The 25,764-nt window shown below is 40.3% G+C and overlaps 1 protein-coding gene across 6 annotated transcripts; it reads right to left on the reverse strand.

The window, feature by feature from the left end:
- Positions 1-7,410: 7,410 nt before the first annotated feature.
- Positions 7,411-24,169, reverse strand: LOC138954195 (uncharacterized). 6 transcript variants are annotated; one of them, XM_070326097.1, is made up of 5 exons: positions 23,958-24,169; positions 23,280-23,391; positions 21,125-21,492; positions 19,109-19,255; positions 7,411-14,120 (listed from the first exon to the last, which is right to left on the reverse strand). In XM_070326097.1, exon 5 carries the CDS (start codon positions 13,974-13,976, stop codon positions 13,512-13,514), a length of 465 nt encoding a protein of 154 aa, XP_070182198.1. In that variant the 5' UTR covers positions 13,977-14,120; positions 19,109-19,255; positions 21,125-21,492; positions 23,280-23,391; positions 23,958-24,169; the 3' UTR covers positions 7,411-13,511. The 6 variants fall into 6 exon arrangements, with proteins under 6 accessions (XP_070182198.1, XP_070182197.1, XP_070182195.1 ...); XM_070326096.1 differs by having other exon boundaries at positions 23,280-23,440; positions 23,958-24,168; XM_070326094.1 differs by having other exon boundaries at positions 22,347-23,391; positions 23,958-24,166.
- Positions 24,170-25,764: the final 1,595 nt, after the last annotated feature.

Below are 25,764 nucleotides of genomic sequence, written 5' to 3' on the forward strand. Positions count from 1 at the left end.
CTAGCCGGTGTAGCTATAACCACAGGGTGTTATCAGGCACTTGTTGCACTGTGGTGGGTGGAGGGGTGAGAGTTTATCCCATTTTCACCAAAAGCCACAAGCCTGTGCTGGTGAAACATAAGGCTTTTGTGGCTGGGGCACTGACACGCTGTAACCATGCCTTCAGTTCAAAATCAAAACAGCGTGCTTCTGTGTGTGTGGTGGGACTTTGAAAGGCAGAGGGTTTGAAAAGCTTAGCGCATAAACCAAATATCCTCTATAACTCAGATGTTATGTCATATTTTTGACTCAGAAAAATACCATTGTAAGAAGTTATACTACGCTCTATCAGAAAATATAAAATTTGAAAAATCAAATATTTTGAGATATATGGTTGTGGCTTTAAACAGACGAATTCGTGTTAGCCGACGCACGCACTGAGTGTTCAATATTCATCGTGGTTATTTATTGTATTGTTGGTGCAACAAAACCAAACAAATACGCGTAGGACTACACTATATCCTGCTCAAGTCAAACACATGTCAGCTCCTGAAACGGGACGCCTCTGCTTGCATTTAGGTTTGGCACAGGGCAGCTTTAGAAACACTGTCTCAATGAGAAGCTGGGTGAAATAAAATGGCCGACGTTGGATTACCCTGCTTTCTACCGCCAATGTTGACAGAACTGGTAGTAATGGATGGACGCTGGTTCTGTGCGACGCTTAGTTTTCGAGATAGGTGTGACTGACTAAGTACAGGATGTCACATTCCAAATAAGCACGACTATGTTGCAGGTGGAAGCCACTGAGATTGCATTTCTTCGGGAGGTTTCCGCAAAAATAGATATTACACGATTTGCGCGAAACAGTTGAGAAGCAGAGGATCTCTGAGATCTCTGTTCGTCTCGTGATAACGTTATTTTGTATGATAACGATTCACTTGCAAACTAAAGTATACAATTTGGTGTGTCAGTGGTAAATGTAAATAGAAATGTGTAATACAGACAAAGCAAACAAATAAACGTGTTTTTCTCGTGAAAATGTTGCGTTGTGCGGGTGTTTGGGTGGCCACGTGATGTACATAAAGCAAAGTGCGGGAGGGACTCTGCTCTGTTCTGTAACACTGGCAAGTTCAAAACACGAGAAAACGATTTCGTTATGCGGGCAGCCACGGGGGATGTATGTATTTTTCAAATGGTTGTAAAATAAGTCTTGTATTTATCACCGTGCGCAGGGCCTGGGGTTTTTTTTCGTCACACCTAAAACCGTTATTTCTTGTGAACGACGCAGCATTATAGGACCGGTTTGGGGTGGGACTATTGGGCGCACTCACACTCTTCTATGGAAAGCCGTTTGGCTCATAACTATTACAGCTGTAATTTAAAATAAATACACCTGTATTTAATGATAAATACAGCTGTATTTATTTCTTAAACGTATACAATAAGTATCATTATTAATTACAGGTGTATTTTTTTTATTAATTACAGGTGTATTTTTTTATTAAATACAGGTGTATTTATTATAAATTACAGGTGTATTTATTTTTAAATACAGGTGTAATTATTATTAAATACAGGTGTATTTATTTTTAAATACAGGTGTATTTATTATTAAATACAGGTGCATTTATTATTAAATACACCTGTATTTATTATAAAATACAGGTGTAATTAATGATAAATACACCTGTATTTAAAAATAAATACACCTGTATTTAAAAATAAATACACCTGTATTTAATAATAAATACACCTGTATTTAAAAATAAATACACCTGTATTTAAAAATAATTACACCTGTATTTAAAAATAAATACACCTGTATTTAAAATTAAATACACCTGTATTTAATAATAAATACACCTGTAATAATCAGTTATAAGTCACGTGGTTAAGCGACTTAAAAACTTGGACTGGGAATCCACATGAAAAACACTAAGCTTATACGCGTCTTCATAGCCTCGCTTTGCCGCCTTTTGACAGACTGAACAGCTCAAGATGGCGGGGGTGGCAAATGTCCCTGATGTTTTGGAAGGTTTGCGAGTGCAGTTTTAATTAACGCTGTTGCCCAGGCTCGCACAGCAGGGTAAGTTAATTGTTTTATCAGACGAATTCGGTTCTTGTGACGATCTACACCGAGTCAGTGGGGCATCCACATCCAGAAGTTGAACTTGAAGGGAGGCCTGTACGCGTTTTTGACCAAAGATGCAAAATATTGGAATTCGGTGCGAGAGACTAGCTGCTATATCGTGTTATCGGTAATCTTGAACTTTAGCGTGTTAAATTCATAGCTCTTAATTCAGAGGCATTTAAGTCTCCAAATTTGTAGAACCTGTACTTGTAATCATAACAAGTCATTTTAGATCCCTTTGAAGTTACGGAATGAACTCCGATGATGAACTGTACGAATGCATTTGACCCATCAAAGAAGGAATTATCCGTGTGACCAGACAAGGGAGACAACTCTTTCGTGTAGATGATGTCCCATGGTTGACAACGTACACCATTTTCGTCACGCTAAAGTTCAAGATTACCTTGTTATCTGTGTGTGTGTGTGTGTAATCCGTTGTAAAGTGTATATTATGATTATTTGGTGGCGGCGGCAGTGGTACGTATATAATCTCATATGGAAAGCCGTTTGGTTCATAACAAACCTTGATTGATATGGGTTAAAGCTGTGGTCTATTTATGACTTTCCGGGGCTACGAGGTTGAAAAATAGGGACAAAATCATGTACAGATTTCTGTACAGCAAACACTACCCGAAACCCCACCTATACGGCGTGTATGACCTTGAGAGCTTCAGTCAACGCTTGAATTTTGCAGTGGTAACATCCGGTTTGCTCTCGCAGAGCTGAGCATATTTGTTGTCAAGAAGGATCGAGCAGAAAAAATAAACGACTTGGCAGGGATTCGAACTCAAGGCATCGGGGCCTCGAAATGTCGGGGCCGATGTCTTAACCGCTAGGCCACTACACCAGTATTGTCAAAGATAAAAAAAATTGATAATTTTATATCATTCTACGCTTGAATTATCATTTATGCGTTGCAAAAACGTAAAAATTGACATTAAAATTTGCCTTTATTTGCAAACATGTTTTACAGAATCGCAGTACATGTTTACACCGTCATGCTACACGACATTCGCGCCATGCAAATAGCTGCGATATCTCTATTTACAACATGCAAGAAAATGACAAGAACAGTAATTGAATCTCTCCAAAGCCAGTTGAAACCAGACATCTAAGAAATAGTTATACATGTATTCACTTCTGAACAACCGGCACGGTTGGCCTAGTGGTAAGGCGTCCGCCCCGTGATCGGGAGGTCGTGGGTTCGAACCCCGGCCGGGTCATACCTAAGACTTTAAAATTGGCAATCTAGTGGTTGCTCCGCCTGGCGTCTGGCATTATGGGGTTAATGCTAGGACTGGTTGGTCCGGTGTCAGAATAATGTGACTGGGTGAGCCATGAAGCCTGTGCTGCGACTTCTGTCTTGTGTGTGGCGCACGTTATATGTCAAAGCAGCTCCGCCCTGATATGGCCCTTCGTGGTCGGCTGGGCGTTAAGCAAGCAAACAAACAAACAAACAAACAAACTTCTGAACAATGGGCGGATAGAGATATAAATCATGCTGCTTCAAGAATAACATAACATGAATTCATATCAATGTTTTTCCTTCATTTTCTCAATTGGCGCAGTAGCCTAGTGGTTAGGACATGAGACACGAAGTCGAGAGTTCGAATCTTCGCCGGGGCTTTTATTTTTTCCCCTTGATCTCTCTTGAAGATAAAATATGATCAGTCTTGAGAGAGCAAACCGGCTGTTATCCCTGAAAAATTCAAGCGTTGACTGAAGCTCTCAAGGTCATACACGCCGTATAGGTGGGGTTTCGGGTAGCGTTTGCTGTACAGAATTCTGTACATGATTGTATCCCTATTTTTCAACCTCGTAGCCCAGGAAAGTCATAAATAGACCACAGCTTTAATCTCCAGAGCTGTGTACCAGGGAAAACCATGTTATAAAGTAGACTTTTTATTAAATTTAACTTGAGACATTTAAGCTGTACAAATTAATTTCATTCACAAATACTAGTTTCATAAATATCCTTGGCCTGCAGAGATAGAATAACAAATACTTGCACATTTTGTTTGTCTTAGTGTTCAGTAAAAGTACAAAGGTTTTAAAGTAAAGCACCTTCATAACATGGAAACCGGAAGTTGTGACATGAATTTGAATACTGCTAACACTACCAAGAAAATAATATATATATATTCTATGTTGTTTTGTTGCAAGTCTGCATCATTAACAACCTGGAGTATTACTGGAAAAAAAATTATTACTAAAGAAAATATGTATACTCTCGATACTCTCCATGCACATGATTTTTGTGCAGACGAGAATTTTTGCAATTCAATAAAAGGGCGACCACTTAGTAAAGTCTTGGTTCAATTATGTTCTTTTTATGGGTTAGTTGTTAGCAACAATGTAACCGACAAACTTCAAACTGAATTTTGGTGCTTTCCTCTAACATATATTATATATTTGAAAAACATCAATGTTTACCTGTGTCAAGTTTCTTTTTTGGGAGAGTATACATTCAAGTTGCCATTTAATACATGTTTTAAGGACTGAAAATACATGTCACAAAATGGGAAACGGCCCAGGAGAATAACTTATATGTAAAGCAGCAAATGATAAGCACATGGTTTTACCCCTGAAAGCTCCAAAGATTTGGGAAAATGAATCTCGTTTGCCTTCACATATCAAACTGAACGTCAAGCAGCTCAAAAAAAGTCTCAAGAAAAGTTACGCTTTCAAAATAGCATTTCATTCTGTGTCGCAAAGCATGCTTAACATTTCTACGCTTCTACAAATGAACACAAGCATGCAATAATTCCCTCTCTTTTGAGTCCTGGTACTTGTATGCTTATTAAGAAAGCGGGATGATGTTTCCTTTATTTCAGAATTTCTTTTTTGTCTTGTTTCAGATGGAAAGTGCGGAGAAACCACCATCTCAGATTTCGTGTTTTTCATGTCTGGGAGCCGGTCCACAGTACCAGGAGGGTACCAGAGTCCTCTGACCGTGGTGTTTGTGGACACACCCGAAAAGCCACTCCCCAGAGTGTCAACTTGTGCCCTCAGAATGCAGGTGTCTGCCCCACACGTCAAGAACTGAGGCAGAAGCTGTCCCAGGCTGTTCTTGAAGGGGGTGGATTTTATTTATTGTAAAAACTTTCCTTCAATGGTGCGATTAGTTTCTGCTTGGTAGCCGTAGCTGTTGGTGTTTCTATCTGTACACACCCTGGGGGGGGGGGGGGGGGTGTTAACGTTGAACTTTGAAATCTTAAAATTATTAAGACAAGGTGTGGGTGGTTTTTTTCTCTCCGTAAAATAAGCTTTATTTTAGGTGCCTGTACCGTACATCATTTCTTACTTGCTATTAAATGCAAGAGAGAGACTTTCGAAGATTTGATGTTTGTGTTTCGCATTATTTTTGCTTGGTAGCCGTAGGTGTTGGTGTTTCTTTCTGTACACACCCTGCGAAAAAATGTTTGTTCTGCAATTTTGAAGAGAATTCACAAATGTATTCAAACTGAATTATTTGAGGTCATGCTGCAAAGGAAAAAAAAAACATGACCCTGATTTAACCGGTTTCCTATACTCCTTTACATACCTTGTTTTTGTTTTGATTGTTTTCTTTGCTTTTTGCAGGGGGGGGGGGGGGGGGTGTTTAACGTTGAACTTTGAAATCTTAAAATTATTAAGACAAGGTGTGTGTGGGTTTTTTCTCTCAGTAAAATAAGCTTTATTTTGGGTGCCTGTACCGTACATCATTTCTTACTTGCTATTAAATGCAAGAGAGAGACTTTCGAAGATTTGATGTTTGTGTTTTGCATTATTTAAATTGCCGTTGTGTTTCAAGAGTGTGTTCTGTTCTTATTTGTTTTTTTTGCACCACTGTTTGTCATTATGTTGCCTGCTTTTCGTGTTCCGTGTAACGCTGTCCATGGAAAACATGTAAAGCATTGTATTTCTCTCGACTATTGATCAAGTAAACTAAGCACTTCACATCATATCAGGTATCAGTTACCTAATGTACAGAATAAATGGTTCAACCCCCCTACTACACGAATAACACGTTGCCAGCAAAATATCAAAAGCACTCGGACTAGCGTTACAGTGTCCCATACAAAACTTGGCAATATACACCATAAACCGGATACAAACAAATCAATTGCACGCTAACAACTTTGTTATACTGTCTCATAATGGTATACAAATTAATAAACTCAAAAGCGTTTGTAACAGTTATGATAATGTGATATTCGTGCCCTGTGTAACGATAGTCTGTTTTTATGTTTTACCAAATTAACCAAAACTGGCGTTGTCTACTGCTTTTCCTTTTATAGTTTTACACTCCTCTGTAGTGAAGGTCACTGCTCACACAAGGGCGGGGATGTAGCTCAGTCCTGTTGGCCGCTGTCAGCGCGAGTTCGTCCCCACGTTCGGCGAGAGATTTATTATTGCTCACAGTCAACTTTGTGTGCAGACTCTCCTCGGTGTCCGAACACCCCCGTGTGTACACGCAAGCACAAGACCAAGTGCGCACGAAAAAGATCCTGTAATCCATGTCAGAGTTCGGTGGGTTATAGAAACACGAAAATACCCAGCATGCTTCCTCCGAACGCGGCGTATGGCTGCCTAAATGGCGGGGTAAAAACGGTCATACACGTAAAAGCCGTGGGAGTTTCAGCCCATGAACGAACAAACGGCTCACACAATTTCAGCTTTCTTGTTTAGTTTATAAATTTCAGCCTCAATTCCTCGTCTCTGTAACCAGTATTAAATAGTGACTGTTTTGCTAACTGTTCAGCTGTCACCTGCCAAGTAGAACCGATGTATTCTTTATGATGTGATAAAATTAAAGTATTCATTCCACTTTGTGATGGATGAACTCGCAACTGCCAAGTATTACCAGTCTTATGATGGGATAAAAATTAAGTATTCATTCCATTTTGTGATAGGTTAACTCTCAACTGCCAAGTAATACCAGTCTAATGATGTGATAAAAATATTCATTCCATTGTGTGATGGGTTAACTCTCACCTGCCAAGTATTACCAGTGTGTCTTGTGATGTGATAAACATAAAGTATGCATTCCATTTTGTGATGATTTTCCTTATTTAAAGTGGATTTTCTGCATGACACTTGTTTGATTAAAATTAATTGTATTTGTGGCAGACAACTTGAGTTATGTTTTGTGTTTTTGTAAAAACAACTTGTTTTTTTTAATATGACTGGAAATGAGACTAGCAGCCATGAATCCATAACTACATTTTGCTGTCCATCATAGACATCTCACTCGCACATGTTCATTGCCTCACCATACAGGAATCAAAATCCATACAAACAATTTGTATTATCCAATATTCAAACTTGTCATACACATTTATTCATACACAAGAATTATGTGTCATACACATTCAAGCAATCAAGATCCAATAAATGTATATAATTGATGTTCTTAAAAAGACTACACACACACCTAAATATATAGGTGATCTTTGAAATGGGACATTTACATGCAAAATTCAGAATGCAAACAGAGCTTTGGCTTGCAAATGTAATAGTCATTAACCAGCACATAATATGAATAATTTTTGAAATTGTTGTGATACTGATTCAATTTTTCACATAAAATCAGAATTTCATTTATTTTAGTTTCCTGATACAAATGATTCGTCTAGCTTACCTTGAATAAACATACCAATACGTCAAAAAGTAGGACATCTGAGCTCAAAGATTAATAGTTTGGTTTGAAAAATCTCTAAATACACATAATTACAAAAACAAAACAAAATTCCGTGATAGAACATGTACTGATCTTGCAACTAAAGTAACAAGAAGGGCAAAGCCCATACGACTCGCATGCTTTACACATTTTTCCTACCAAAATACATGTGACCTTGACCCAAGGTCAAGGTCATCCAAGGTCATGCAACACAGCTGTTAATTCAAGACATAGGAGGTACAATGGTGCTTATTGGCTCTTTCTACCATGAGATATGGTCACTTTTAGTGGTTCACTACCTTATTTTGGTCACATTTCATAAGGGTCAAAGTGACCTTGACCTTGATCATATGTGACCAAATGTGTCTCATGATGAAAGCATAACATGTGCCCCACATAATTTTTAAGTTTGAAACAGTTATCTTCCATAGTTCAGGGTCAAGGTCACTTCAAAATATGTATACAATCCAACTTTGAAGAGCTCCTGTGACCTTGACCTTGAAGCAAGGTAAACCAAACTGGTATCAAAAGATGGGGCTTACTTTGCCCTATATATCATATATAGGTGAGGTATTCAATCTCAAAAACTTCAGAGAAAATGGGAAAAATGTGAAAAATAGCTGTTTTTTAGGCAACATTTATGGCCCCTGCGACCTTGACCTTGAAGCAAGGTCAAGATGCTATGTATGTTTTTTGGGGCCTTGTCATCATACACCATCTTGCCAAATTTGGTACTGATAGACTGAATAGTGTCCAAGAAATATCCAACGTTAAAGTTTTCCGGACGGACGGACGGACGACTCGGGTGAGTACATAGACTCACTTTTGCTACGCATGTGAGTCAAAAAGGGGACTCGGGTGTGCTGTTAAAATTGTTGGCACATTTTAGTATCTAAAACTCACCTTTGATTTTAGGGGGTGCCTATTCTTTCTTTATTTTGTGTTTAACATTGTTTTCAACCACGAAGGTTATATCGCGACGGGGGGAGATGGGATAGAGCCACTTGTCAATTGTTTCTTGTTCACAAAAGCACTTAATCAAAAATTTGCTCCAGGGGCTTGCAACGTAGTACAATATATTACCTTACTGGGAGAATGCAAGTTTCCAGTACAAAGGACATAACACTTACATACTGCTTGAGTAAAATCTTTACAAAAATTGACTATATTCTATACAAGAAACACTTAACAAGGGTAAAAGGAGAAACAGAATCAGTTAGTCGCCTCTTACGACATGCTGGGGAGCATCGGGTAAATTCTTCCCCCAAACCCGCGGGGGGTACCTATGCGACTGACCACAATGTTTACTTTCATCAGGCACAAAGTTCTTCAGCAGAAGAATGATTAATATTCTAGCAACAAACATGCAATAAATTCATACATGATTATTGATGTTCAAAAAATGCTCTACACTACTTCACCAAACTAAATGGAGAACTGAAAATGTTTAAAACACTTTCTTTCTTTGGTGTTTTCAACCACGAAGGTTATATCGCCACGTGGAAGGGGGGGGGGGGGGGGGGGGGGGGGAATGGGATAGAGCCACTTGTTAATTGTTTCTTGTTCACAAAAGCACTAATCAAAAAATTGCTCCAGGGGAAAACACTAACCATAAACAATAAACACCACTATGAGGTTTGATAGGTAACTTAAAGGGACCTTGACCTTCAATGAACGTTGCAAAAAGCTTATGTTCTGATGAATATGGGTGAATGAGGCACCATTGAATATAAAAAGAAAAATAACTGATTTGACTCTAGTTAAACTATGGCGCTCATGGCATCATACCAAAGTTTGAACGAGTATCCCTTTCACTGTTCTGTACAGCTGTGAAAACACAGTGAGACATAATAATAATGAACATAAATTAATCACCCCTTCTCGCCAGAGCTCACGGCAATACACAATAGCAAAACAAATCAGAGCATTCACACACCGACACACACAAAGTCGTTAAAGGTTTATTGGCTGCGGCAATAATAGCCGCAAGAATAATCCTTTAGTTCGTTCAAAGTACCCAAGCATGTCCTGTATACAAAAGTAAGGCGATTGAGATTTTATTTTGGTTTTTTTACACAAGCCAGAGAACACCAGTGCTTGTGAGAGCAAAACGTTTGCCCGTAGGGAAGTGAACCTTCCTTATCTTTCGCACCAGAGAGCTGTTCAAAAGGGGTATTGTGCAAGTTGGCTATTAAACCATTGTAATTCGGAAAATGTCTTTAACCTTCGCCGGCACTCGTGGGTCCGTGCGGACCCAGAAGGGTGTTTGATTGCAAATATCTTTTAAACGAGTTGGAATTTTTTAATGAGCTTTTAGAAATGCCTCAGACACCTAACAAGCTATCATCTCCTAAAAGCTCATTAAATTTCAGTGATAATTAATTAATTAATTAATGGTCAAATTTAGACTACACACGGAAGCATTTGTGGGGACGTGCGGACCCATACTTCTCAAAGAAGGAAAAGCGTGTATACCCTTCCGAGGCACTCGTGGGTCCGTGCGGACCCAGAAGGGTGTTTGATTGCAAATGAGACAGTGACAAAAGGTCAGGTGTCATGTCTACTGTCCCGAATGACACACGATTGCTGACATTTCACCATTGCCAAAAGAATAAACAAATAAGAAATAGGTAGAAAATGAATGTGAAAACTGACTTTGATTGTTGATCAGTATTTTCTATACCACTAACAAATAATCTACTTACACATAGCTGTTTGGCAAATGTATGTTGCATGGGACACACTGACATGAAAGTGGAAGATGTTTTTCCCTCTAGAGAAACTACATATCAAGTTACACTTTTTGTGCTCTTCCATTCCAGTTGGCAATCAATTGTTAACGCATGTTATTAGAAAAAATAGAACGAAAACAGATTAGATAGAATGAAAAATGTACTGGTGATGTCATTTGGGACATACTGACATGAAAACGTCACCTTTTGTCATTGTCTCAAATATCTCTTAAACGAGTTGGAATTTTTTAATGAGCTTTTAGAAATGCCTCAGACACCTACAAAGCTTTCATCTCCTAAAAGCTCATTAAATTTCAGTGATAATTAATTAATTAATTAATTAATTAATGGTCAAATTTAGACTACACACGGAAGCATTCGTGGGGACGTGCGGACCCATACTTCTCAAAGAAGGAAAAGCGTGTATACCCTTCCGAGGCACTCGTGGGTCCATGCGGACCCATACTTCTCAAAGAAGGACAATTGTGCAAACCCTTCCGTGGCACTCGTGGGGCCATGCAGACCCATAATATTTTACCAAATACCGTGTGCAGTCTAAATTTGACCATTAATTAATTAATTAATTATCACTGAAATTTAATGAGCTTTTAGGAGATGATAGCTTTTTAGGTGTCTGAGGCATTTCTAAAAGCTCATTAAAAAATTCCAACTCGTTTAAGAGATATTTGCATCAAACACCCTTCTGTGTCCGCACGGACCCACGAGTGCCACGGAAGGATATGCATATTTTTCTTTCTTTGAGAAGCATGGGTCTGCACGGCCCCACGAGTGCCACGGAAGGATATGCACATTTTTCCTTCTTTGAGAAGCATGGGTCTGCACGGCCCCACGAATGCGTCCGTGTGTAGTCGATAACGAGTGCCGGCGAAGGTTAATGGCTGAATAACAATGAGTTCCTTTATACGTTGGATTGGGCAAGCCATATATATATATATATATATATATATATATATATAAATATATCTAGCATCAATAAACCTAAAAATACACTAAGGTCTTTTTCAAAAACAATAGTCTGTTTTAAAAACTTTCAGCAATTTTCAACTTTATAAATCTATACTATAGATACATCAAAAGAAATTTGGTCAGACATGGGATTCAGAAAAAGTGATAATTAAGGAAAAAAAAAGTAGGGTCCAGGGGCAACGCCCCTGGTCGGGGTCTGGGGGCAAAGCCCCCAGAAGCTGAAGGTTTTTAGTATTTTAGACACACAAAAATGGCCCTGAAATGCATATTTCAGCTTAATCATAGCCCCCCCCTCCCTTTCCATGTTTCTCAAATTAATTTTACGCTAAGACTCAAAATAAGGAGGAGAAAGAGAGAGGGAGAGAGAGAGAGAGAGAGAGGCGGGGATGGGGGGGGGTGGTGGCGTGTGACGGTGTGGTTTCAATGTTCTTACCTCGTCGGTGCCAAACGACCCCAGTGACTGATTACACGACTGGGTTTTCAGGATAGTCAGGTGCTTGTTGCTTTTCAAGTGGCTTTTGAGGGCAGTCTTTCCATTGGAACCGTAGTTGATAACATTAACATCGTTGCACAAAGTGCACTAAGTTTTTCCCGGCAAGTTGATTTTAGCAAAAGCATCGCCAACTTTCAGTTTCACGTCTTGTGTCTTCTGGCCTTTCTCGTATTTCCAGCTCAATGATACAACTTCATCGAGCCAGTCGAATCTCCAGAGATTTTTCTTGTACTTCTGCTGGTCAATTTCCCGGGATAGAACGGTTTCGTCTCGCTTTAGCTTCCTCATCATTTTGGCAAGTGGCTCGAAGCGATGTAAAAATGGCGCCGAATCATTCTCATACGGTATGCTTTAGCTTATACTGAATCCCCGATAGCTACGTTGAAACGGTGACTGTAGGAGACAAAGACACAGAGCGCGTTCCCATACGGATCGACCAGCAACAGTCTGACCGTTTTAGGAACCAACCGTTCAAGAATAGTATGGAATGGAGCGTCGCGATCAGCGGACCGGCCGAAAAACTTGGGTCTTTACCTACATATACCCCAACATTTTCTCAGCGGATTTGCACGAATCTCAAGAATGATCCCTGGAGCCTAAAAATTTACGGAATTCCGTAATTTTACGGAAGAATCCCATGTCTGTTTGGTGCAATTAAACAGGTAACCTAATGGCAAATCATTGTGTAAAACTTTCTTTACAACTTTCTTTCACAAAGTGTACATATTTTTTTTTTTTTTTTAGCAATATTGTTTTCGTGGTGCAGTACCTGTGTTTAAAAATAATAAAATACACAGCGGACATAATTTCGCTTTATTTGAATGACTTTCCACTTTACAAAGATTGGTTTAGAATTAGAGCGCAGATTTAAACCAATTTGAAAAAAACAGTTGCTTATACCTTCTACCATGCTTGGTACTTTGAACAAACTTTATGATTGTTTTTGAGGCTTTCATTGTTGCAGCCCAATGCTGCTCAGTGCAAATTAACTTTTTTGAAGGCGAAGTGTCTGCACCCAGACACATCCTTACTCTGAGGTCTCAAAGCAAACCCGCAAATTGAGGCACACCTCCCAACGCCATGCAAGATATTGCAGATTTATTGCACGATTACGTGGCTAGAGCGGATAGGGCAAGTAGCCTAATAAGTTTACAATTTAAAACGAATGCTTCTTTCATTGACAAAAGCAGTAATCATGTGTCAAAACACTGGATCGGCTTTGGAATGCGCTTGTAAATAAAAGTAGACAATGAATTTTTCTTGTGATTCCACTGACCAATCTGCTTGTAGTCTGGACAATCAAGCGTACAAAATATGGCAAAATCGTATGGGTTCACAGGTCTGCTATACACTTCAGGTTTGGGGTGTCCACAAGCTAACTTTTTTTTTACTCGAGCATGTTGGCAACGAACTGGAGAACAACATCTGACCATGTTGATCGGTGGGTGGCCCACTCCGAGGGTCAATGCGCTCCGTTAGTTGCACGAGCTGTTCCTCAGAGAGGGGGCAAGCCGTGGCAGGCACATCCTAACGACTGTCTGGCAAAGGATGGTCCTCGATTATCGATTGAAGGCTTCTCCCTTTCCAGAAGTCCTGTACTGCTGTGGATGTGCTGGCTCGTCTCTCCAGCATCCCCCTGAAGAAGAGCTGCAGGGGAGTTCTGTTGCGCTCTGTCCTCAGGGGTTGGTGGTTCTTCTGTTCCACAATCCACTGTAGGGACCGGTTCAGCCTGGGCAGAAAAACATAGTGGAGGGCCCACAAGTGAATGGGATTGTCCATGTTCAGTATCCCCAGACCACCTTCTGCCTGTGGTGTTCCCATTGCAGTAAACAGGTCATGGTAAGGGTTCACCACATCTTTCCAGACGTCGAGCCAGAGACGCTCGATCCTTTGGTTATGGTCACTGCGGCCTTGCATCGCACTGCCTCTCCCTTCTCCCCTGTGTTCATTCATGAGGGCGACGACATCCAGATTCTCGCCACCATGGTCCATGCGGACTCTTGACGGGAGTCCAAAGCGTTGGGTTCCACCCAAAAACAGATCCCGAACGGTCTCTGACCTGTTGTTTCGGTGGCATGGAGGAAGGTAGTGGCCCGGCTAAAGCCATCGATTGCCCCATGAATCACCATTTTCCACCTGCAATATAACAAACAGAGATCCGTTTCCATATGTGATTTCACCACACAAATTCTGATTAAAGAGTTATTGGGAAATAAGTACAGGTAACATGCTCAGTAAATATTAAAAAGTAATGGTCAAAGTGCTTTTTCATGACCGAGAATCAAGACCATTATTTTTAATATATATCATTGAGAAAAGGTGTGTAACCCATTTAATCCACCTTTCTTCAATTTTGCAAAGAAATAAATCAAGAAAAGCAATTGCTTTATATGACTTTTCTTCGTCATGTCCATAAGCCTTAAGGGTCTTGTAGGTCTTAAAAGGAGGATTCCACTAACTGCTGGGACTCTAAAATTTGATAAAAATAAGCAAAATTTTGGTAATGTCTGCTGGTTAATAACACATACAATTCAGTGAAATTTAATAAAAAATAACTGAGAAAACCGCAATGTAAAGCTTTTACAAACTTGACCCCACTGTGACCCCAAAATGTGACAGGGATCAACCAAACTAGGGTCACGTAGGTAGATGATCAAATCCTTCAAGTGTTCAAAGTTTCAAAGCTCAAGCTTCAAAAACACCTGAGATAACATCAATGTTAAGATATTTTGATTCGAACATGACCCCCTGTGACCCCAAAACTTGACGAAGGTCAATCTTCTTCTTCTTCAGCGTTCGACGATGGCTGTGTCTAGATTCTTTCAGGCCTGGGAATGAGTAAAAGTGGTTTGGGCGTACTGACGGGAAAATGTTGCGTTTTAAGCATTTTTAAGGGCACACGGAGGCTCTTTTCTTACACAATTAGAAAAGGACTTCGTCGTAAATACGACGAAAGGCGTATCATTCCCAGGCCTGTTCTTTGGCCCGTGATGTTGACGAAGTGGGCTGTGACGAAGGTCAATCAACCTTATGTCGTCTTCTTCTTCTTATGCGTTCGTGGGCTGAAACTCCCACGTGCACTCGTGGTTTGCACGAGTGGAATTTTACGTGTATGACCGTTTTTACCCCACCATTTAGGCAGCCATACGCCGCTTTCGGAGGAAGCATGCTGGGTATTTTCTTGTTTCTATAACCCACCGAACTCTGACATGGATTACAGGATCTTTTTCGTGCGCACTTGGTCTTGTGCTTGTGTGTACACACGGGGGTGTTCGGACACCGAGGAGAGTCTGCACACAAAGTTGACTCCGAGAAATAAATCTCCCGCCGAACGTGGGGACGAACTCACGCTGACAGCAGGCAACTGGATACAAATCTAGCGCGCTACCGACTGAGCTACATCCCCGCCCACAATCTTATGTCAAGTTGGTACATTATCAAAACCTAGAAGTGTGCGTACTATTAACCCTTACACCGGTGCAATTCTGTAACACATGTTACATAGCCACTGGTGAATTAACAGAGAGAAACATAACAAAAAACAGTCATATAGGTTTTCGCATCAATGGGAGGTAATCGGAACCGACCAAACAGACTGAGCCAATAGCGCGACATATGTCGTGACAACCAGGTGACAGCATACGTAAAGTAGCGCGACATATGTCGCGACAACCAGCCTAAGGGTTAAAGCTCTAGCTAAAAACACATCTGAGATAACATCAACGTTAAGTTTTTATTAAACGAACATGACCCCGCTGTGACCCCAAAATTTGATGAGGGTCAACGAAACTGCGGTCACTTCGTGAAATCATCAAACCCTAAAAGTGTGCAAAGTTTCAGAGGTCTAGCTGTATAAACTTCTGAGATAACAGCTCAACGTTACATTTTTTGTCCTTGGACAGACAGACAGCCTGCCCACAGCACACATAATTATTTTGATCAAGTATTATTCACTCAGCCAGTCTACCTGCACAAGCATGTGATTAATCCATGGTTGAAGAGTTCTGTGAAAATTGCGCAATTCTGCAAACTCTTTATAGCAGTTAATTTAATTTCGAATAAAATAAAGTACATAGTTGTTCTGCTAAGACGATAAGGCAAATATTTTTGCGTTCTTTTCATGTTTAAGTATCTCGGGAAAAAAAGTTCTATTTATGAAGTGAAATATAATTGACCTACAGATTACTGTCTTTTTATTTGTACAAATGCAAAATGGGAACAACTCTATTTTCTACACAAAATATGAGAGTTACTTGCCTTGAGACCTTGTGTCTGGTACAACGTAGATTTTGATTTAGAAAACAACCAAACTTATGGATCTTATATTGGATTCTGTGTGTTGAAACCTGAAATGAATAGTGTAAATGCAGTTGAGTATGTATGAGCTCTTTCCTCTTTCGAATATTTGAGCATTCAGAACTTTTCAGTCACCAAGCAGTGACCACACAGTGTGGTTTCTCAACCTATGAGCTATCGAGGATTCAGACTGGTTGCTGGGTGGTTATTTGTTAGGACTAGGTAGCTTGGTATTCACCGAAAAGTATTCCCCCCTCTGCTTATTTCTCTGTTAACTTGAAGGGGTGTTTATTGTTAAAAAAAACACCAAGCAACCAAATTTAAATAACCACCCAGTAGAAATGGTAAGGTATAACCAGAATATGTTTTGTATTCCGTGGGGAAATCATCAATGGACCAGTCTTTCATTACATATCCAGAAAATGACAAAATAAAAAGAAAAGAAAAGAAAATACTTGCACACGACTCACCTTCGTTACCCACCTACCCCTTAGAAGACGCCCTTCCTTTTACGATCCCAAACAAGACATTTTCAAGACCCTGTTTCATAGCTGCCAACCCCTGTGAAGCCCAAAGAGTAGCATTTTGGAACTTTCACCAAATGTCAGAGTTGCAATTGGTGTTTATAAGCGTAGCACTCGCATAATCTTAAATTTGAATCGCAAGCCCGCATTTAAAATGCCATCAAAAACGTTTGTAAGATTCTGAGAGCTCTACGACATTACAACCGTCTAAACATAGTTCAATGTCACACGCTTTCCTTCTTTGCCACTACTAAAGCAAACGTATGCAAGATTGTATGTTACACGCTTTAGGAGCATGGCAAGAACGGATTCAAACTCAAAATCGTCACTCCAAAAAAACATAAAATGCACACACGACTTTTATTTCTCCTGCTGTTATCGTTTCTTCTCTTTACAGATTCTTCAACGCTCAGAATACTGAAAACGGCACCCCAGACGACAGTACTGTTTCCATACGCGAATTTAACTTCCCTTGGAAAGTGGTTCGCTCAGGAGGCCTGTTTGTCTGACACTATAAGGACAGAGTTCTGAACATAGATGACAAAGATTCCGGAATGAACAAACATTTTGCGGATGCAGACACAGAAAGACGTCATGAAGAATGAGATGCTTCAAAAGATACAGACTGTGACGATGACTGTGACGTCATTCCCATATAACGAGACGTCATTCACAGTTGTTCGGCCACTTCCGTCAAAAAGTAGATTTAGACAATCAACGTAATCTCGTGTGGAAGAAAACGTCTGTCACACAACCAAGTCGGAATAGCAGGTATTATTACCTATACACGCAAAGTCTGTCGAATTCTTCGGCAAAAATCGTTGAAAATGATTTGCCCGCATCGGTGTGGAACTTGCACCATAATCTTCACCACCCTTACGTTTCCCCGTTTTTATCCTGTCTCCCTCCAGTTTCCACTTCTAACACCGTCACTGTGCACAGCTTACAACTTAACAAGTGCATTGCATATTCTAATCAAATTCACAATTGGCGCATAGAGTCACCGGAAATGCGAATGCTTGCAATAAAATTCACGATTTGCTAAGCAAGTCACGTGGACAATATCGAGTCATAACGGAGTGGTTCCCAGCCATCGGTACTCGACTAGTTATGCAATGTTCATTGTTGATTGTCAAGCAATAAGTGAACATTTTGCACGCTTGTCATTTTTTTTTTTTTAGCGTAGCAGCTCAGGGCTTAGAGTAGCAGCGTAGCAATTCCTGCAAAATCGGAGCATGCTGCGCCAAAATCGTAGCAATTGGCAGGTATGCTGTTCTCTAAGATATTCTGCTCATAACCTCTGTAAGTTTACCCCCATTATAAGACCTTATTATCTCAGGGTTATGTAGGTCTTAAAAGAAAGATTCCAGCGTCATAAAATAAGAGAATTCCTTATCACCCTTATGCCACCTGTATCAATCCACTCAAATTCCATGTTCAAACTGGCACAACCCCCAACATCCTCCCCACCACCGGACACACTCAACATTCACCAAATTTTTAACAAGAAGGGCAAAGCCCATACGACTCACATGCTTTACACATTTTTCCTACCAAAATACATGTGACCTTGACCCAAGGTCAAGGTCATCCAAGGTCATGCAACACAAAGCTGTTAATTCAAGACATAGGAAGTACAATGGTGCTTATTGGCTCTTTCTACCATGAGATATGGTCACTTTTAGTGGTTCACTACCTTATTTTGGTCACATTTCATAAGGGTCAAAGTGACCTTGACCTTGATCATATGTGACCAAATGTGTCTCATGATGAAAGCATAACATGTGCCCCACATAATTTTTTAGTTTGAAACAGTTATCTTCCATAGTTCAGGGTCAAGGTCACTTCAAAATATGTATACAATCCAACTTTGAAGAGCTCCTGTGACCTTGACCTTGAAGCAAGGCAAACCAAACTGGTATCAAAGGATGGGGCTTACTTTGCCCTATATATCATATATAGGTGAGGTATTGAATCTCAAAAACTTCAGAGAAAATGTGAAAAATGTGAAAAATAGCTGTTTTTTAGGCAACATTTATGGCCCCTGCGACCTTGACCTTGAAGCAAGGTCAAGATGCTATGTATGTTTTTTGGGGCCTTGTCATCATACACCATCTTGCCAAATTTGGTACTGATAGACTGAATAGTGTCCAAGAAATATCCAACGTTAAAGTTTTCCGGACGGACGTCCGGACGGACGGACGTCCGGACGACTCGGGTGAGTACATAGACTCACTTTTGCTTCGCATGTGAGTCAAAAAGGATTTTTTTGTGCCCAGTGTATGTATTTGTAGCTGTACTCACGATATCAACTTGTGGTATCCGTCTAGATGCCAGAGAGCGTTTGGTCCTGATACTTGGTACAGACGACGTCTCGTGGGCCTCAACGCCAAAGCTCTGACAGCTACTCCACCAGGATCAACCCGCGGGATGGCTCCCCGTACTCTGTGCCTTTGTGGAGCGTGTAAGAATACAACTTATTACACTAACGTGACATACCACTCATGTCATAACAATACCATTCACTCTACATTGCATGTGTAAAGAGGTCTTGTCTGACAAGGACCTGATTTTTCACTGCCTCCAATACCGAAACAAGCGTCCTTCTTTGAACACTCGGAAGAATTTTAAGAACGTAAACACCACACCAGTGACATTTCCTTGCTTTGACATAAAAGATTACACGAGGCATTCGGAGAGATCCAGGTTCAATTTTTAAGCTTCTTCAATCTGGGCGCTTCGACAAAGGGACATTTACAGCAATGAACATGCAACAGTATGTACAGGGTCCCCACTGGTTTTTAGAAACAAAATTCCATGACTTTCCCATGAGCCTCAATAACATTTTCCATGACTAGATCCACAGGTCGCCATTTCCGAACACGCAAACTTTTTACATCTTGTCACTGCCAGTTTTGACACTGGCTTGCTTTGCACTGAATTTGAGTCAGTTTCTACGCAGTGTCTCTTTGACAAGCAAGTCAAGCATTTGCTACGCAGTCAGATTATCGGTAATGTTTGCTGGTCCTGTCATTTCACTAAACTGGACCAGCCACTGTTTGTATCCATCTGCACTTTCGTAAATTCCGTTTCATAACCGTCACTAACACTGTGACTTGACGAACTGTCATTTTTTTCACCGCGATACACAGTTCATTGCGAAGATCTTCCTTGGTAATTCGTTCCAATTCCGCATACTTTTTGTTGTCAAGAAACAACTCGAAAGAAAGCTGGCGTGCTAAAGGTTATTTTTTTTTCTTTCTTATTTATGTTAAATTCCATGACTTGAATTGAAATTCCATGACTTGAATTGAAATTCCATGACTTTCCAGGTCTGGAAAATTAAAAATCAAATTCCATGACTTTCCATGACCTGTACGAACCCTGTATGTAGGATAAACAGAATACTACATGGCTTCCTGTTTGATACCAGTTTTACACTAGTGTTTTGAAATATTGTTCGCAGTTTAATATTTAAAAGCACAACTTGAGTAAAACTGGTATTTCATAGGAAACCATATAGTATTCTCTATGTGGACAACAATGTCACAGGCTTACCCACTAAAGTTCTTTAGGAGCTTCTGACATATTTGCCTTAAAAACAACATGCAAAATAACTTGTGGAATCCAAAAGCACCATGTCGCATTAGTGGCCCAATTAGAGCTGCAGACTATTACGCTTTCGATGTAGCATGCTACTTGTAAAACAGAAAATGCTACTTCGTTATACAGACACTCTACAATGTTCATTTGTTCCTGCTGCTGTTTTCTTGTCTGAACACAGTTATTGCAACATTTGTGTCTTGACATATAAACATGTAGGTGCAGTGGATTATAAGATGATGCAATACTTAAAGATAAACACCATTTGCTACACTATAAATTCAAGATTGCTACACATGAAGCTTCATAGGGGCTGACAGCTCTGCATCATACACCAGCACATAAATCTTACTGACTGAGTTGATGTGTATTTACACATTGCACACCTCCCACATTGAAGTAAACAATTGAATATCTTCAGTTAATCGAAGTACACTTAAAGATGAAGTTCTCTCCATAGGAATACTGTGCATCACCCTTGCATGTAAGTGAACTCAAAGTACTATGTGAACAGAACAGAACCAATTCTGGTCTGTTTGCAACCGCATGAACGCAGGAAAGAGATCATTGTCAGATTGAATTACAATTAACATTGACACGCTTCCATTTGAAACTTTTCAGTTGTCATTGTGGATTGACGCCCCGGGCCCCAGATCCTGCGTTTAACTTTATCCTCGACGAACAAAACAACAGGCACCAATTGGGTTGCCGCCTCACCTGTGATTGTGTTGACCAGGTTGGCAACCGAGCCAGACAGGGTAGAATTGCTGGTACCGGTTGTCATCGATCCCGATGTTGAGGCGATGGCCTCACGATCACCCGAAACAGCTTCTTGCAGACGTTGGTTGTCTTTCTGGAGCGAGACAATGGCCACTTGGCAGGTCTCTTGCCGCTCCCCCAGCCTGCGTAGTTCTGCCAATACCGCGGCCAAAGCAGTGGCGCTTTCTTCCCCTCCTGCTGTGGCTGACTCAAACCCACCGGGTTGTCGCTGCGAGGCTGTCTGGTTGCTGGCCCTCGGCCGACCTGCAGCGGCTCGGGTCACTTCGGCTACCCGCCTTGACGCTGCCCTCCTGGGAGGCATATTCCTGTGCATAAAAAACAGGATATGTGAACACAGCCTTATTTGTCAGATTACTGAGAATTACACATAAGCCTTGAACTTGTCTGCTGCTCCTTGCAGGAGTTAACAACTCCTTCACTGTTCAGCCTGTAAAAGGTGTTTAATATCCCATACTTCTGAAGTTGTCACCAGATTTTGGGAGTCTGAAATACAAACCAAAGAAATTGATTAAAATCTGGCCCAAAGTACTTCAAACCAATTGTGTTTTCTGTGTCAAACTCAAATCCTGGCACCCAGTACCCCCACCAAACGAGTTTGGAATCTCTGAGGCTCAATACATTTATGACAAACAGAACACCAACAGGAAATTACATCATGGTTCTCTGAACTGTCACACACCAACATAATACCTGGCTAACAAATCCACATACTAACTAATGTTGGAATCTCTGAGGCCCTATAGCTTAATTTGACAAAAAGAACAACAGCGAACCATGTTTTCTGATTCTCTGAAAAATCAGCCCCACCATGAAATATTACCTAGCCCACGGTACATGTACTTTAACCAAAATAGTGTTTGTAATCTGTGAGGCACCAGCCAACACAAGTGACAACAGTACCTCCACATGAAATATTACCTAGCCCACAGTACCACAATCAAAATAAATTTGGAATCTCCTAGGCAAAATAACAGGTGATTGACAAAACAGTACTTCCACAGGAACCAATATTTCCTGATTCACTGAAATGACAAACACCCGAGGTAATTGACATACACTGATACAGTACCTCCACAGGAACAAATATTCTGATTCTCTGAATTGACAAACGCTCACATGAAAAGGCATCGTAACACCAACATGTTCATCAGAATCTCACCTGAAAATTATTTCCAAGTACTCTGGAAAAACACTGATCCATACTATCCACCAACACAGAAACATACTGTTGAAACATGTCACGATATCTTGATTTGACAGAACACTCAACAATCGTGTTGATCGAAGAACCATTCCGGATCCACCTTGAACTGGTTTTTAGACAAGGGACATCATCCACAACGAGCCTGTCATAAACTCGAGTTACTTCCCATCTACCGATCTGGTTGACCCCATTTAGAGCCGTCGATTTATGCCACCCACCCGCATCAAACAAGAAAGAAAATGTAAACAATTTGAAGATTCCCTGTTCCTATACCCGTGCTTTGTAAGCTGATCAGTCAAAACGCACAATGCAACCTGACCCGGCTACAACATTATTTAATCACACAAAAACCGACTGTGTTTATCGCCTGACGAAGGGACTTGTACAACCTGGCCTGTCCTGACGTTGCTTGATCTTCTTGATCTTGATATGTTACGCCAACAGGTCCCAAGCTTGGGAATATACGTTTGCTAGATGCACACCATCACCCAGGAAATGACGCTGCAAATTCAGGTAACGTAAACTGTTTTCCAGCGGAAAACATAAAATCATGGTCCCAAAATACAACTCTAGGGGAGTCCACAGTGCCCTGCCGAAGCAACGCATTGACCTCCATAGCTGCGGCGTTGTATGATGGATCGAAACACACACACAGACAGACAGACAGACACACACACACACACACATACACCACGACCCTCGTCTCAATTCCCCCCTCTACGTTAAAATATTTAGTCAAAACTTGACTAAATATAAAAACGGTATTACTTAACTTTAAAATCAGAATCTGTGACTGTGAAACATTGGTCCATTTCTCAGTTGTTTTTCAACAGTTTAAAATTCCTTTTTGAAGCTTTACTATTCTAATATTCAGCACAGAAGAGTTACCTGAAGTACTGTCCCCTGTCCTTTCAGACGAGCTTGTATCATTAAGGACCCAGTAAGCTTGTTGGAAGCAGTAATTGGTTCCACCAACGCATCCAACTCTTGATCAGATATCCTGGAATACACCATGCGTTGTACAGTTTACAAGTAGCATTCCATTTTCCCTGAAAATTGCCAAACACTTTTATTACTTGCGTTGTATCGATAAACGAAGCACAAGTAAGAAACAATAATAAAAGCAAAGAAAATAGCAACACGATATGCAAACATCTAACAAAGCCGAGCAAGCAGAATGACAGGTTTAATGAAAAACAAAGAGGTACCGATTCGGAAACAAGATCGCGATTCTTTCCTTCGCTGCACGACGCAAATCTTCTGTGACCTTTGACCAAACGTAGCTTCCACATTCGATCACCGTGCTCAGCTTAATATTTACAACAGAAAGCCGAGGGGGTGGAATACCGAGATGAACCTACAGAAATGTGCATCCTCAAACCTGACATATTCATCCCAACATTTAATGAACTCCAAAACACAGAAAGTTGCTTTTAGTTTTACACGCCATCTTTGATTGCCACTGCCAGTGGTTATCAAACCGGGACCCGGTACCCGTGTTTCAAAGATCACGCATTGTTTCTTCCATTAAGTCACAAATGAACAAGCAAACAAAACGTTGCTTACCTTCTTAAAACTTCTTCTGGCTCATTACCAGACTGCAACAAATTGACGTCGCAATGGCGGGTCTGATCCAGTGGCGTCACCGGAAGTAGTATCTCCACGAGATTGTCGCTTTGCATGTCGTACATTTTCCGATTCAAGTTCTAATTTATTTCAGCCGCATTTATTAAATGCAGCTGCATTTAAAAATAAATACAGCTGTATTTAAAAATAATTACACCTGTATCTAAAAATAATTACAGGTGTATTTATTTTTAAATACAGCTGTATTTACTATTAAATACAGGTGTAATTATTTTTAAATACAGCTGTATTTATTTTTAAATGCAGCTGTATTTAAAAATAATTACACCTGTATTTAATAATAAATACAGCTGTATATATTTTTAAATACAGGTGTAATTATTTTTAAATACAGCTGTATTTATGATTAAATACAGCTGTATTTATCATTAAATACAGCTGTATTTATTTTAAATTACAGCTGTAATAGTTATGAGCCAAACGGCTTTCCATACTCTTCCTTCAAGGCTCGTGCAGGTTCTCCGCTAGTGGACTGCCGTTGTCCACTGATCTCTGTGATGCTTCCCAAAGCTCTTGTCTTGGTACGGTGATTGCAATACCCATTCAATACATCTCCCAACTTAAGCAATAATGTACACTATGCATGTCTTGAACGCTATATATTACTAAAGCCCTCAGTCACTCCATCAGCTCTTGAAGCAAACGAGCAAGTGGAGGAAGCTACATAAATTCAAGCCAAAGTCTTCATTAAGAAGAAAACACGTATATGAAACTATAGCAGTAATACATCCTCGAATTCAAGTCCATACATAGAGGGTCTGTCTCAAATAGCCAAATATTTTAATCTTGGATAAATGAGTGTGTGCGTGTGTGTGTGTGTGTGTGTGTGTGTGTGTGTGTGTGTGTGCGAAAAAGTTTAATGAGGTACTGCTATTTCTTTTAGTGAACCGGTGTTTCTTGGTTTAAACATTATAACTAGACTGGGTAACGCATTTCTTCACGAACAATAAAGTTATCTGGCCTGGTTTTGTTTGGTCTTGCTTGGTATATCTGTCTGTACGTCTGCTTGCGTGTCTTTTTGTTTTTCCGTATTGTTGGCGTTGTATCTATCTATCTATCTATCTATCTATCTATCTATGTCTGTATGGTAACTAAGGGTGCGGGGACTTGAGAGACAACTTTAAAACAAACGTATGCAAATATGGCAAAGCTAAGGTGGAATTAAGTTTTGACAACTTGTTTCGAGTTAAACCCACCCAGTGCAATGTTTTTTTCCCTTTAATCAAGTATCGGCAACTTTTAGTTCAGAGCTGTGTGTGTGTGTGTGTGTGTGTGTGTGTGTGTGTCACTGTGTGTGTGTATGTGTGTGTGTGTGTGCGTGCGTGCGTGTGTGTGCGCGTGTGTGTGTGTGTGTGAAAGAGAGACAGCAGTCACCAGTGAAGTCTGTGTATTATCTGCAAGCATGCTTAGCATCATATGAGCTTGTCATCTTGAACTCAGGTCAAAATGACTTCGGCTCATTATCTCCCTAGGATGCCTTGAGTTTCCTTGTCTGGCAAGGAAACTGATTTTTTTTTTTTTACATATTTAGAGCTTTTTGCAATGTATTATTGATATAAGCAGAATAAGGGGCGGTTTGGACGAGTAGGTAAACAGCATCAGTCCCAGCACGCTATTCGGCACGCTAGATCAATGATGTAAAAAAAAAAATCTATTTGAATAAAAGCGAGTTGGAATTACTCTGTAATTACTCACAGTCTAGCAAAGTGAGCAGTGTGACTAATAG

This window comes from Littorina saxatilis, unplaced genomic scaffold (genome assembly GCF_037325665.1).
Source record: "Littorina saxatilis isolate snail1 unplaced genomic scaffold, US_GU_Lsax_2.0 scaffold_591, whole genome shotgun sequence".
NCBI classification, from domain to species: Eukaryota; Metazoa; Mollusca; class Gastropoda; order Littorinimorpha; family Littorinidae; genus Littorina; species Littorina saxatilis.

Excerpts from the sequence above, each read along its gene's own strand:
- LOC138954195 (XM_070326094.1), bottom strand. The coding sequence starts at position 22,480 with ATGGTTCTTCGATCAACACGATTGTTGAGTGTTCTGTCAAATCAAGAT. Across the intron at positions 21,493-22,346 it reads TACTTGGAAATAATTTTCAG|GAATATGCCTCCCAGGAGGG; the intron begins GTGAGATTCTGA and ends TTTTATGCACAG. Across the intron at positions 19,256-21,124 it reads CCTGGTCAACACAATCACAG|GCACAGAGTACGGGGAGCCA; the intron begins GTGAGGCGGCAA and ends CGCTCCACAAAG.